Source organism: Vipera berus (assembly GCF_964194415.1).
Source record: "Vipera berus genome assembly, chromosome: 12".
NCBI lineage: Eukaryota > Metazoa > Chordata > Lepidosauria > Squamata > Viperidae > Vipera > Vipera berus.
The window spans coordinates 3,032,977-3,046,502 of NC_138215.1; the positions used below are offsets into that span (position 1 = coordinate 3,032,977).

General features: G+C 44.9%; 1 protein-coding gene across 3 annotated transcripts in view; it reads right to left on the reverse strand.

The window, feature by feature from the left end:
- Positions 1–517: 517 nt before the first annotated feature.
- BLM (BLM RecQ like helicase) overlaps positions 518–13,526 on the reverse strand; it is a 29,899-nt gene continuing 16,890 nt past the window's right edge. For 2 of the 3 annotated variants that reach the window (XM_081337411.1, XM_081337410.1), the window contains exons 8-21: positions 10,502–10,620; positions 9,742–9,855; positions 9,477–9,575; positions 8,856–9,004; positions 8,606–8,712; positions 7,399–7,559; positions 5,509–5,704; positions 4,556–4,746; positions 4,088–4,229; positions 2,934–3,133; positions 2,545–2,737; positions 1,623–1,745; positions 1,180–1,375; positions 518–801 (exon numbers count right to left, since the gene is read on the reverse strand). In XM_081337411.1, the coding sequence (XP_081193537.1) occupies positions 654–801; positions 1,180–1,375; positions 1,623–1,745; positions 2,545–2,737; positions 2,934–3,133; positions 4,088–4,229; positions 4,556–4,746; positions 5,509–5,704; positions 7,399–7,559; positions 8,606–8,712; positions 8,856–9,004; positions 9,477–9,575; positions 9,742–9,855; positions 10,502–10,620 (2,138 nt within the window). In that variant the 3' untranslated portion in view covers positions 518–653. Of the gene's footprint in view, positions 802–1,179; positions 1,376–1,622; positions 1,746–1,812; positions 2,149–2,544; positions 2,738–2,933; positions 3,134–4,087; positions 4,230–4,555; positions 4,747–5,508; positions 5,705–7,398; positions 7,560–8,605; positions 8,713–8,855; positions 9,005–9,476; positions 9,576–9,741; positions 9,856–10,501; positions 10,621–13,526 lie in introns of those variants that run through there. The other variant, XM_081337412.1, reaches the window with a different exon arrangement.

Below are 13,526 nucleotides of genomic sequence, written 5' to 3' on the forward strand. Positions count from 1 at the left end.
GAGCCTCGCCTGCGACGGGGGCAAAAAAAGGCCCTTTGCAAAAATGCTTCTGTCCCCAATTGGGACCCCCAGCCCTCCCCCTCCAGGCCGCCTGAGTTGGATAGGCCACCCTGGGACCCCCGTCCCTCTGCCTGAAGGTCCCGCAGGGTAGAAGGCAGACCCCATGATTCCCCCCCCACCCCAAGCTGTTGGCAACCTGAAATTGAGGTCCTCAATGAGCCCTCCCCCCTCCTTCCACCGGACCTGACCCTTGCCCTGCCTTCTGCCCCCCCCCCCGCTGTTCTGGCCCTGGAGAGGCGCCCCCCCACCCCAAGACTGGTGGCCAGCGGGCAATCTCTTGCCAAACTCCCTTGCTCAAAGGGCTGCTGCTGATCACTGCGTCACTCGGGATACAAACAGTCCATTTTAATCTCTCTCTACCAGTTAAATTTCTACTCTCCCGCCTCCCAGACATTCATTTCGTATTTAGGGGATGACTCAAAAGCTCTCTTATGCAACAGCTCACAAGAAGTGACTTAATTTAAATGCTTTACTTCTGTACAAGCAAGTTACAAAACATGAATACTTAATATAAAAGTCAATGAAAAATTTAATACTTTCATACTTTTATGCTGAATAACATTTACAAAAACGAGAATTAACTTTTAAGGGCATCACAAAAGTGTGTAAGAAGGTTTAAGGTATTGTCTGCTTTGGGGCCTTGGCAGTGCCATGATTCCAGGCCTCTTGGCAGCTCCTGGCTGGCCAGGAAAAATACAGGAAGTAGAATTTTTAGAACCAGACTTGCAGGCTTTGGAACTCCTAGGAAGAGAGAAGAACAAACAGGCTATTAGAGCATCTTCATATATCTTGTTTCAAAAAATCACAGGGGCTTCTGTCAGACAGTTTAGTTAAATGGTCATTTGTAGATGGAGAAAGGAAACATTTACATAGTGACACCAGCAGAGACTCCTTTTCCCATCACCTTTTCTGAATCCTCAGTGCTCAGGTGGTGTTAATACTTCTGTGGCTCTTACAATGGGGGGGCGGGGAGGAGGGGAAGGAGAGGCACAGCTAGTCAGTGGCCGTGTTAAAGAATTCCAAAGTGATTGTCAACGACAGAATTCAATGTTAAAAGGTGCTTCATTAGCACTATGTCACAGTTTGATTCAACTTTTATGAAGAATTGGAAAACGTTACCTCTTAGAATAAGCTTGCTGTCCCCCAGATCCTTTTTTTTTCTTCGATTCCCTAAAAAAATGGGACTTCTTCCTCTTCCTTCCCTTGCCATTTTTGGTTTGGAAATAGCTGGATGTCATATTCGTTGCTTCTTCCTCGCCTTCACTATCACATCTGCTAGCGTCAGTCTCTGTGGCTGTGAGAAGCTTGTTTTCCGCTGCAGAGAAAAACCCAATATTCCTTAATACAAACTTTTTTCTTAGTTTGGACAGCATTTCTGCACTAGGGGTCCCATTTGCATGACTGCCACCAAAATACTTGAGGAGCTTGTCTAGGCCAAAGCAACTGAGGTGTGTTAGTGATAAGGAAGGAAAAAAGTCAACAGGACAGAAGTTAACGTTTTAGCATGATTCTGTGGCAATGGGACCAGCCAATGCATTAAATAAATGAAGTTATTTAAATACCTGGTAGTATCTTTGAACAATACTTCTGCATCACTCCTATTATTTCTGCTCCATATTTCTCTAATTTGTCCTCTGTCACACCATCAATCTGAAGCAAAACTGCTGGATCTGAAGACAAAGTCTCTGGAAAAAAAAAGAATCTCAATATGGCTTTCTTGGCATCCACAATACGAAACTGGCTTGTCATCCCTATCTTCCAAGAACTTTTTTTTAACTTCCCAGTTTAGGCTACAGTACAATGTTTCGATTCCAAGTCTAACCAACCAACCAACCAACCCTGCTTAGCTTTTTTGAGATCAGCCAAGAGGTGCTAAATGTTGGCCACCTCTGTAAAGGACTCCCTGTTGACATCATTGAACAGGATGTTACTCCGCTACAATACAGAAAACCCTTCCCATTTCTGACTTCAGGGATGTGAGTTCCAACACCCTGTCGGGACTCAGTGACATCGAAAGTTTGACTGATTTTTTTCATTGAGCATATTATCACCCTGATATTGCCTGAAGGTCATTAGAGATGAAGAAATCTGCATGAAAAGGATGAAAAATGGCTATAGAAACAGGGCACTTTGAAAGCTGGAAAATCTGGAGACAGAGAAACGTTACAACTCAGCATCCTACCAAGTAACAGATTTTTTAAATGTCGTCAGGTATCATGGCCTTTACTTTTGTAATTCATACTTATGCAGAGAAAACAAGTGAGAAAAAAGGTGGAGATGGCAAATAAAGGAAAATAAAATAGCGAGGATTGCTATTTGAACAAGTGTTGCATTTATCATACATAAGCTGAGCATTGCACTGAAGTGTTGGAAATTATACATTTGGCACGTCAGTTGACTTGATAGCAATTTTTATTGCAACACGTATGGTAGGGCTTATCCTCAACTAGATCATACACATTTCCCCATGAAGATATAGATTACCTGCTATTCTTTTTAACGTGGCAGTGTTAAAAATATTAAAATAGTGGATGTTAAATGCTTTCCCAAGGTTTTTACAGACATCTGTGAGTTCAGAGAGGCATTTCTTAATCATCTCTTCCCGTAGGGACATCTTGGTCTCCAAAGCCCTCTGCTTCCGAATGTTGCTGGCACTTTCTGTTTCACAGAACTCCACCTAGGGCACGAAGTTGGTGTATAATGAAAATAAGCATGCTTCTGAAACGTCGTTTACAAGAGAAGAAAGAAGAGGGAACAGTTCAGCACAACTGATGGCTGACAGCAGGAAAGCCCCTTTGCTATTCTGTGTCTCTGAACCATCCCACAGCAGCTTCAATCCATGCTCAGGGACAGCTGGGTCTGCAGTCACGCACCTGCAAGAAGCCATTCAGCACAGCACCAGCTTTTTCCCCCAGCTGGATGTACGCTATCGCTTGATCGTTAGCACTAATGTACAAGTCTTCGTCCAGAATCTTGTCCAGCACCAGCTTCCTAAAAAGTCGCTCGGCATTATGGCGTGAGTAGGCTGCTCCCTGGCCAAAGAGACCACGCTGGATCTTTGCACTTCTTGAACCTGGGAAAAGGAGGAGAGTATAGCACATTTTTATGCCCAAGCTGACTTATCATTTTGAACGTTCTCGGCCCTTCTTCAGAAAGAACAGGCCCCAGGATTGGAAATCTCTGGCACTGTACGAAAGGGTAGGGTCCACATCTGGATATAACCAGCTGTGAAGCTATGAGCGAGTGTGTGCTGACTGGGCAGCCTGGAATACGCACATCTCTCTGGGTTTGCCATAAGAAGGGGAAGAGAGACCGGCCCCTCCGGACTCCTCCTTTCAGCCCCCCCTGCTTCCTACACAGGTAACCGGGGCAGCCGAAGGGACTATCCAGTCCCTCCTCTGCTTCTCTGTGGCTGAGAGGAGAGACCCCTCCCTCCATCCCACAGGCAGATAGGGAAGGAGGGATGGCCGTTGCTAGGGCACAAATTCCACTCCACCATCTCTTGTCACGTGAACAGACTGCTATTTATTTATTTATTTATTATTGGGACTTATATGCCGCCCTATCTCCCGAAGGACTCAGGGCGGCTAACAACAATAAAATACAATAATACAAAAGTTAAAAAGTAATTAAATTAATAGCCCCAGTAGAAAAGTTAAAAAAAAGTTAAAATTAAGTTAAAAATTAAAAACATTATTAAAATCCCTGTCAGTCCAGGTCAGCCTGATGGAAAAGGAGTGTTCTGAGGCCACGGTGACAGGACCGGAGATCCGGGGCCATCCGATCTGAGCCCCAATAGAAGACCAGGAGGTGGATAAGGTGAGCCATGTGATACTCATGGAAACGACTGTGCATGAGACCAGGCCCATCCTTTTTTGGCAAAAAGCGGGGGGGGGGGGGTGGGGAGAAGAAAATGTCCCAGCCAGTTTTACAACCTATCCAGCACCCGATGTTAAAAAAAACATACAGGATTTGTATAATATAGAATATATGTATATATATAATATATGTATAATATAGAACTTACCCAAGAAAATGTCAATCATCATATTGAGGGTATATCTTCCTGCATTTCTCTTGATATTTCTAGTTCCTTTTTCACCACAATGTTCCTTAACAAACATCACAATGTTTTTTACTTCTTCAGTCACATTCTTCAACTTGTATGCCTAATAAAAATAGTTGTATTAATTTTGCATCTTGGATGAGCTTGTAGACTGCAGAATTTTCATATCATTTAAAATGTAAACCATGTAATTGTAATTAATAACATAACAGGAATATCATATAATAGCTTTTTTGGGATGAAAAACAGCGATGAGAAAAAATGTTATCCCATCATTGGAAAACTAACTTTTCAGTGGGCTGCTTTCAGCCCTTCCCAGGAAGATTTATTTCTTTAGTATTTATATTTCATATTTCTAAACTGCCCACTCCCTCAGAGAGGGCCTCGACCCAGCTGTTTAGAGGCAAACTTTGAGGCAGAGCTGCTTACCTGTTGTTTGGAGCAGTTGTCGCAACTTACTTCAGGGTGCTCCTTACAAAATCTAGGATTAAACCCTGTTTCTCCAAAGTATGCCAGCAACTGTATCCTCCGGCATTCCATGATGTTCTCGCAGTAATGGACCATGCTGTAGAGGTTGTTGAAGTGCGTCTGCCGGGTGTGGGTGTTACCCTCCCTTTCCACTGAAATGCAAGCAACGTGGTCCCTGTGAGAAAAGGTTCCAGAGGAGCAATACCTGGAACAAGCAACTGAGGTTTCACAAAGCTGCTGCAAAACCTCTGATGAACCTGGTGAGGATGGGAAGAAATACCCGACAGACCTTGGAATTCCCTTTGTGGCCATTTTCCTGGAGCGAGGAGATCCCTTTAGCTGCCGGATGGGTCCTGCTGGCTCAGATTAGGTTGTGAGAAGTACCGTCCCAGAGCTTGCTGGGAAAAGCAGTTGGCAATTGTGGTACATTTTCCATTTTTTAAAAAAATTAATTCTAACTGTTAAAACCCAAACTGTTCCCAGTCCTCGTCCTGTATACACACATCACTGGGCAAACAGGAAACAAAAGAAATCAGCCAGGCAGCTGTTAGAATCAGCTAGACTAATTCTGGATGACTTTCTAGGGAATAAAAGTGAAAGCCAAATTATGAAATGCGGCCTCTCATGTAATAGTCCAAGCAGGATAAAGTCAGTCTTATTTTGGCTCTGAACATTGCTGGAGTGGCAGGCAGGCAGGCAGGCAAGGTTGCTGTAGGAAGGGCTGCTTGCACAGTGAAGCACAAAAAGCAGAACGTCAGTGCATCATCGGCTGGACACTCTATTTAGGTTTAGGGTTTTCTCTTAACCGACTGGAACCTTTGGGAGCGAGCAGCACCATGAGCTGGGCAAGGGAGGAAAGGCCTCCAGCTTGAAAACCCCACTTGACACGGCCCAGGGCTTGAAACGACACTTACTCAGGATGAGCCGTCTCAGCCTGGTCACGTCGCTATAGCTGTAGAAAAGCAGGCAGTGGGAGACTTCGCCATCCCGCCCGCTTCGGCCAGATTCCTGATAATAGCCTTCAATAGACTTCGGGAGGGAGGCGTGGATCACAAAGCGCACATCGGGCTTGTCAATCCCCATTCCAAATGCAATGGTGGCACAGATAACCTGGAAGACAAGAGAAGAAGCCCCTTACTGCATGTCGGGGAAGCACAAGGGCACTGAACCTTGGGGGACTGACCCCCAGGAAGCTGCCTCTGATGGGCTCGCGTGTGCCTGTTAAGATGATCTCGCTGGACTAACTCTGGCTCTTGCCGATCGCTTCTTCCATCCTTCCTCTTTACCCAAAGCTCAAGCTGGGCAGAGCGCTTGCCATCCTCTGCCATCTTCCCTGCCCGTGGTCCTGACTGCCTCTTCTATCGCACTGTTCCCTGTTGTGGGTGTGCAGGTGTGGCTGGGAATCGAGGTGAATCTATGGCCTTGCTAGGGAAGAACCAAAGCGACTAGTTCATCCCCGTTGGCCTATCCCTCGTTGCTGGCCCACGGAGACGCTGCCAGGACTGCAGGCAAGCCCTCCCTCTCTTCAGCTCTTCTTCAAAGCCGTTCCAAGGAGGGCAGCGTCTAAGTACACCAACAGCTTTATCAAGTGGGAGGGATCCAATCGGGGAAGGCAGCCCAATTGCTGCATTTGGCAGTGTCACAAAATGATGGCATACTATTTGAGTCCAGGTCTTAGGAACCCTCCCATTCCTCCCCCCCCCTTGGATAACAGAGTCTCAGAGTTGGAAGGTCTTCTCGTCCAACCCCCTGCTCAAACAGGAGACCCTGTACCATTCCAGACAAGCAGCTGTCCAGTCTCTTCTTAAAAGCCTCCACTGATGGAGCACCCACAACTTCAGAAGGCAAGCGGTTCCGTTGGTTGGTTGTTCTCACCGACAGGAAATTTCTCCTTAATTCTAGGTTGAATCTCTCCTTGATCAGTTTCCATCCGTTGCTTCCTGTCCTGCCTTCAGATGCTTTGGAAAATAGGTCGGCCCCCTCTTCTTTGTGGCAGCCCCTCAGACATTGGAACGTTGCTACCCAGTTGCCCCTAATCCTTCTTTTCACTAGACTAGAGAAACCCAATTCCTGCAACCGTTCTTCACGTGTTTTGGCCTCCAGCCTCCTAATCGTTTTTGTTGCTCTTTTCTCTACTCTAGAATCTTTTTTATACATAGTCCTTGACTCATGAGCACAACTGAGCCCAAAATTCCTGTTGCTGTGAGACATTTGTTAAGCGAGTTTTGGCCCATTGTGTGGCATTTCTTGCTGCAGTTGTTAAGTGAATCACTATAATTGATAAGCTAGTAACGGTTGTTAAAGTGAATCTGGCTTCCCTATTGATTTTGCTTGTCAGAAGGTCACAAAAGGGGATCACGAGAGCCCACGTTGCTGCGACCGTCATAGGCACGAGTCAGTTGCGAACTGTCAGAATTTGGATCGCCTGACCATGAGGATGCTGCAACAGTCGTAAGTGTGAAAAACAGTCACGTTTTTCAGTGCCATTGCAACTTCAAACGGTCACTAAACAAACTGTTGTAAGTCGAGGACCACCTGCATTATGGAGACCAAAACTGGAAGCAGTATTCTAAGTGTTCTTAAGGCTTCTCGCCTTCCCAATCACCCTGTTCAAGCCACAGTATTAGTTAAACAATGAAAAGCCACATTTAGCTGTATGCCAAGAGAGTCTGTGCCAGTCTGAGCCCTTGAAGCTCCCTACACCTCCTTTGTAGCGGATGTTACGTGGCCCCCTCTCTGCCCGCTTTAACTGCTGAGATGGTTGCGTGACTTGATCTCACTTTCTGACGGGTTATTCTTTCTACCTGGCATCCATCCTGGTTAATCCATTTCTGCTGCACGAGATCTCTGGTGCCGTCAGGGAGACCCGCGTGGTAGGCCAGGGCAGAGAGGCCGCCGCCTTGCAGAGCGTTGGCCACTGAGTCACATTCATACCGCGAGAGACAATAAATAATTCCTGAGTCACCTGCAACACAGAGGAAAAGGCTCAGGGTCTCAGCCCTCTAAAGATCTGTTCCAGTGTTTCTCAACCTCAGCAACTTTAAGATGGCTGGACTACAACTCCCAGAATTCCCCAGCCAGCTTTTTCCCCAGCAAAGCTGCCTGGGAAATTCTGGGAGTTGAAGTCCACCCATCTTAAAGTTGCTGAGGTTGAGAAACACTGGTCTGTTCAAGAGGGCGATGCAGTTCTGAATTCCCTCTGTTGGCTTTAATTAATGGCAGCTTGTAACTACTCATCATTAGATAGAAACAAAACCAAGTGTCAAACTTGACATTGTTCCTTTATCTCCATTTCTAACCTGCCCTTTAAACAGATGACGAGGCCCCTTCCCGTCTCTTAGCCCTAACAACAAAGCCAGCTTCTCCCTCTTCACATAACAAGGTGACGAAGGGGAAGCTCTGGACATGACGTTGGCAGCTGCTGCAAACATCAGAGCGTGGTCTTCAACCGATGCTCTAACGTGGGGGATGCAATATAATGCTCATGGATGCCCCATTCCAGAAAGGAGGGACCTGCCCAAATTCCTAGCCTTCCCAACAAAAAACAAATTTGAAAAAAAATGTATAAAATCATTTATCCCCTTCTTGAGTGTCTCCAGCTGGAAGCTGGACAGTCTTCTCTCTGGGATGCCTGCGTTTGGATTTTTGCCTTGAGTAGGCAAAAACCCTCCATGGGCCTTTCTAACTCCAGAAAAGGAAGGGAAATAGGGTATTTCCAGCCTTTTGTAGCTGGCACATTGCTGCTATTACCCAAACACTTTTCAAAATCAAATGGCCCCAAATTCCAAAAGGATCGGAGAAACTTGCATTAGCTACATGGCACCACTTTATTTATCCATACGGGACATTTTTGAATAGGTTTTAGATGTCTACAGAATCATTCCACAAGGCTTACTTATTTTTTGTGCATATTTCACTAAGGAACACCAAGATATCAAATATCTAATATTTGGGTTTAAAATAACCCCGTACAAGTAGATATTGGCCAAGGAAGAAGGGATGATAGCTTACCGGCGTGGTGTTTTCTGATCCACTGTAAGCAATCTAAAGCAACAGTTTTGGGTTTCTTGGGTAATACCTCGTATTTCAAGTTGTGCCTGTTAAAGCTCATAGTAAACCTGGAAGGATGTTAGTGATTTAGTCGAATAAAAGGATTATGGAATAACTACACAGCTCATCTATGCAGCAATCCCAGTAAAGCCATCCCTTTTCCAAAGTCCCCAGGCAGGAAATCTCCCCTCTGCCTCCGAGTCGAACTTACACCTGGGGCTGGTGCATCTCCAGCTGGTTCAGGATGTCCTTCTGCACTCTGGGGTTGGCGGTGGCAGTAAGAGCCATCATGGGAACCAAGGAGAACTTCTTTCGAAGCATGTTCAGCCGCTTGTAGTCTTGACGAAAATCATGACCCCACTAATAAAAAGAATTCTAAAAGTTACATTTCTTTATATGGTTGTGTGAAAAAAAAGTGCACCCTCTTTTGTGTTCTACGGTTTTACATATCCAGACATAGTAAAAATCATCTCATCCTTACCAGTTTTTAAAAGTGGGTAAATGCAACCTCAGATGAACAAGAGCACAGGTCCTGATACGTAAAAGCATAGAATTCAAACAGGGTGTAGTTTCTTTATCGTATGACTCTATTCTGCCTCTACTATTTTTACAAATAACCCAAAGCCACAAACATATCCATTCCTACAACAACAACAGTGCTGTGAGGTGGGCTGGGCTGAGAGAGGGGGACTAGCTCAAAGTCACCCAGCTGGCTTTCGTGCCAAAGGTGGGAGTTGCAGGTCTCCTGCTTTCCAGCCCGGTGCCTTCAACGCAGGCGAAAGAGACGCAACTGTTGTGGCCGCCTGCCCCCTTTTCAGTGAAAACAGATCACCTGACTGACGCAGTGGGCCTCGTCAATCACGAAGCGAGCCAAGAGCTGTCGCTGGTACAGATTCTCCAGCGCTGACATCAGCCGGCCACTGGAGCAAACCTGGGGAAGGCAAGTGCAGCTGGAGGCCCAGATGGCTCTGGCATGTCTCCTTCTCCCCCAGCCCCATCAGGCAGGCAAGGGCAGCCAAAGCCTCCTTGCCTTCGGAGGGATCCAAGCCCGCTGGGCAGCTGGAGCACTGCTGAGCGGCCCAGGCCGCCATACAAACCTTCTCTGGAGTAACGTAGAGGAGTTTTATAATGGGATCTTTCTTTGAGAGCTGCATGTAAATCCGGGATGCTTCGGCGTCAGTCTTGTCACCTGTGAGGTACGTGGCTGGAATCTAGACAGAAAGGACAGCAGCTGTACCATCGGCAGCTAGCAGGGCTTCAACGCAAATCCTGGTTCCTGTTGACCACTTCTTTTGGAAACTGGTCAACAGCAAAGCCAATGCTTGTGCCCGGAGTGGGGAGGCCAGACCTATGGTCTGCTGTTGGACAGTGCCCGCTCCTTTGGACTCGGAACCAAATTGTAGGAAGCACCACACAATTCTAGCTGGACCTGTACTTATAACTCTGTGAATAATATTTGGAAGTCACTTCTATAAATCATTTTTCTTACTTTTCTATTGTTCTTCAATGTTTTTTCTTTGTCCTAGTCTACATCTTTTCGCTTAAAAGTTTCAATAACAATTATATGTAAAAAACCCAATTCTAGCTGGACCCATAACTCTGAGGAGGCCAAGGCTATGTTGTTCTTTTGATGAAAGCAGTTATACACCAGATTTTTCCCCCTAGATTTTAAACAGGACTAGCCCACTAAATTTTGTATGAATACAAATTCTACAAGAATTTAGGGTTTTATGTTTGCACAGTCACCCTGCAAAGAGCAGAAATCCAGATGCCTGTGACTGACACAAATTATCTTAATATGGCTTTGCATTTCAGGCAATTTACAGAGAATCAAACAGGAAGCCATCTTGAACTCACATCCATGGAGGTCAACTTCTGAACTTGATCCACTATCAGGGACCTCAAGGGAGAGATGACGATGGTGACTCCCACTGAAACACAGGCTGGTAGCTGATAGCACAGACTCTTGCCACCTCCTGAGCAGAGCAGAAGCACAGGGTGAAAGCTCTACTCATGTTCTACTCCATCACTAGTTCTAGACCCAAGAGTTCTGCACACACAACCACGGGAGGAGGCGCAACGCTTCCACTCACACTTTCTCCATCACCTGTGTAACCGTGAAGATTAAAATCTGGCCCGAGAACTGAGATGCAAAGAACCACTAAGTTCAATCTCCTGTTTGGTGCAGGAGTGAACCATTCCTGGAAGGTCCTTAACACTTGTTCAGACAAAGTACAGTTCTTATGAAATTTATTCTAATTCTTTCCTTAGGTTTTTATTTAAAGTGCAGCCATATGAATTTGATTGCATATGAATTCAGGTTGTTACACACACTGAAATCCTGAAAATGATTTCTAATCATGATAAACAGCAATTCATACATTAATATCAAAATAGAAAATAGCTTTATAATGGGCAGAAGAGTGTTCAGTCTGGGCTTGTGCAGGGAAATGTGTAATTCAACAAAGAAAGAAATCCAATAGTTTCATTTATTCTGAGTAAAATTTAAAATTGATTTAGAGCCTAATTACTTCTTATAAAGTTACAAAAATACTTAACTGCCCCCACCCCCATGCCTTGACATGTTGGGAGACCTCACCCACTTTAGTGGCTTTGACAGCAACGCTGGCAGGACTGTAAGATCCAAGGAGGAGGGGCAAAGCAAAACTCCACCAATGAACAGCTATTCTATCTGCTTGACTGCCAAAGACACCTACAAACCAGATTTAAACCCCCAGTAGACCGCACAGCTGGATGGCAAATAACTGAACAAAGCAGGCGAAGAAAACTGATATGGCAGATAATTGTGGATGCTCACCTCAGAATAAGCACATGCCAGCATACCACAGATAACCTCAAACAGCTCCTGGAACAAACCATGACTCCAGAACACACAAAAATGCTGACAACCACCATCCAGATTACATCCCTCAGACAAGCTGGAAAAGGGAAGACAAACTCCAAACCAAACTGCTCAAGCCAAAAGCTGGAAGCAAAGAGGTACCTGAATCTGAATGGTTTGTCAACATGTCCAGACGCCCAATCCACCCCGGAACACAATATCCTATGGAAGGGCCTCAACTATGGATAATGCTAATCAGTTAGAATTTTTTGCGCTTTAGAAGCAGCATTTAAAGCCACAGGACTTGCCACAGAGACCCAAGGCAACATGCCAGGCAACCACACTATAGACCAGGAGAACACAGAATCAGAACCAAGTCAAAGCAGAAGATAGAGCAGTGCTCAAAAAATTAAAGAAGGACCAATCCATCATTCTCCCAGCAGACAGAGACCAAGCTGCACTTTTCCTGGACAGATCACAATACATACCAAAAACCAAAGAATTGCCTGAAGACAAACCTGCTGAAGACATACCAGCCCAACTCAGAAACTAGGCAACCTGATCAAGAGAACTGTTAACTACCTTATCAAGAAAGGTGAAATCACAAAAGGAGAACAGTGGCAGATGAAAAACAGTGGATCCATTTTCCCAGGGTTGTACGGACAGACAGAAACACACAAGCTTGACAGATCTCTTCATCCAAGTGTATCATTAAGGAAACCCCAACATACAACAAAGCGAAAGAACTTACAAAAAAGCTTGGACATCTCATATAGGGAGTGAACATTCACCAACTCCCCACTAAAGGCCTCTGAAATATCGAAGACCTAATAATAGAAGATGATGAGATTACAGTGTATTCAACGTCACAGCACTGTTTACACCCAAAGATCCAGGACTAATGAAAGAATCCATGGCGGCAGTACTACACAACACCCCCAAGCTAACTATATACACCGACAGTGAAATATCCAGAATCACAGCTCTTATCATCCTCTGCCTCTCTATCTGTTTTCAGTTTGATGGACAAATACACCAACAAATCAGAGGAACACCCTGATGGAATCACCATTCTCAGGGCTCATAACAGAGACAATATTGCAGCATCTAGAAAGCACAGCACTCCCACACATACAACCAAAAGTATGGAACTGGTATGTAGACAACACCTTTTCATTATAAAAAAGGAACAAGTAGAGAAAACACACAAAACAATCAAGAAAACCTTCAAGAAAACAACACACTACCCTTTCTGGATATCCTCATCAGCAGAGGAAATGATGGCAAATTAGAAACACGGGCCTCTCCGAGACCAACTATACTTATTAAGGGTTCCACTACCAAAGTATCAACCCAAGAGGAGCTGGGTAAGAACATTATTCTGACAAGCCCAAGTACACTGCAGCAACCCAAAACACCAGAAAAAGGACCACCTACAACACCTGTCAACAAAATGGACACCCACAGAACTTTATCAGAAAGTGCCCTGACTGCTCAACACACTACAACACAAGGTGTGAAAAGGATAACACTGTCGTGCATCAGACACATCTCAGAAAAACAACAGCGTACTATTACAACCACATGGCATCATCTAAAGCCTTTCAAACTATCTAAACAAAAGACCAGTAGCCCAAGGAGAAAAAACAGGAGTCGGCTACAACATACAATTGAAGCAGTTCAAAAGGTATCCATTTGTTGCCATACATCAAGCCTGACTCAATGGTCTCTACAGGTAGTCCTTGACTTATGACCATAATAGAGCCTGAAATGTCAGTCATAAGTCATTGCAGTCGTAAGTCAATGCACTGCAGTCGTTAAGCAGGTTTGAAATAGCTTACTTTGCAGTCTTTCAGAGCTGAAAGTTTTTCCCAATTCTCATGTGAAGTTACCAAAATTATGCAATGCATTCAGCTCTGAAACCAATATTTATATCTATTCAAAAAACAGACAGAATGATGGATTTCATTAATAAATCTAATTTCCCCTAATAGCAATGGTTCACTTCTGTAGGGGTTGCACACTTGTACTGAATATTCT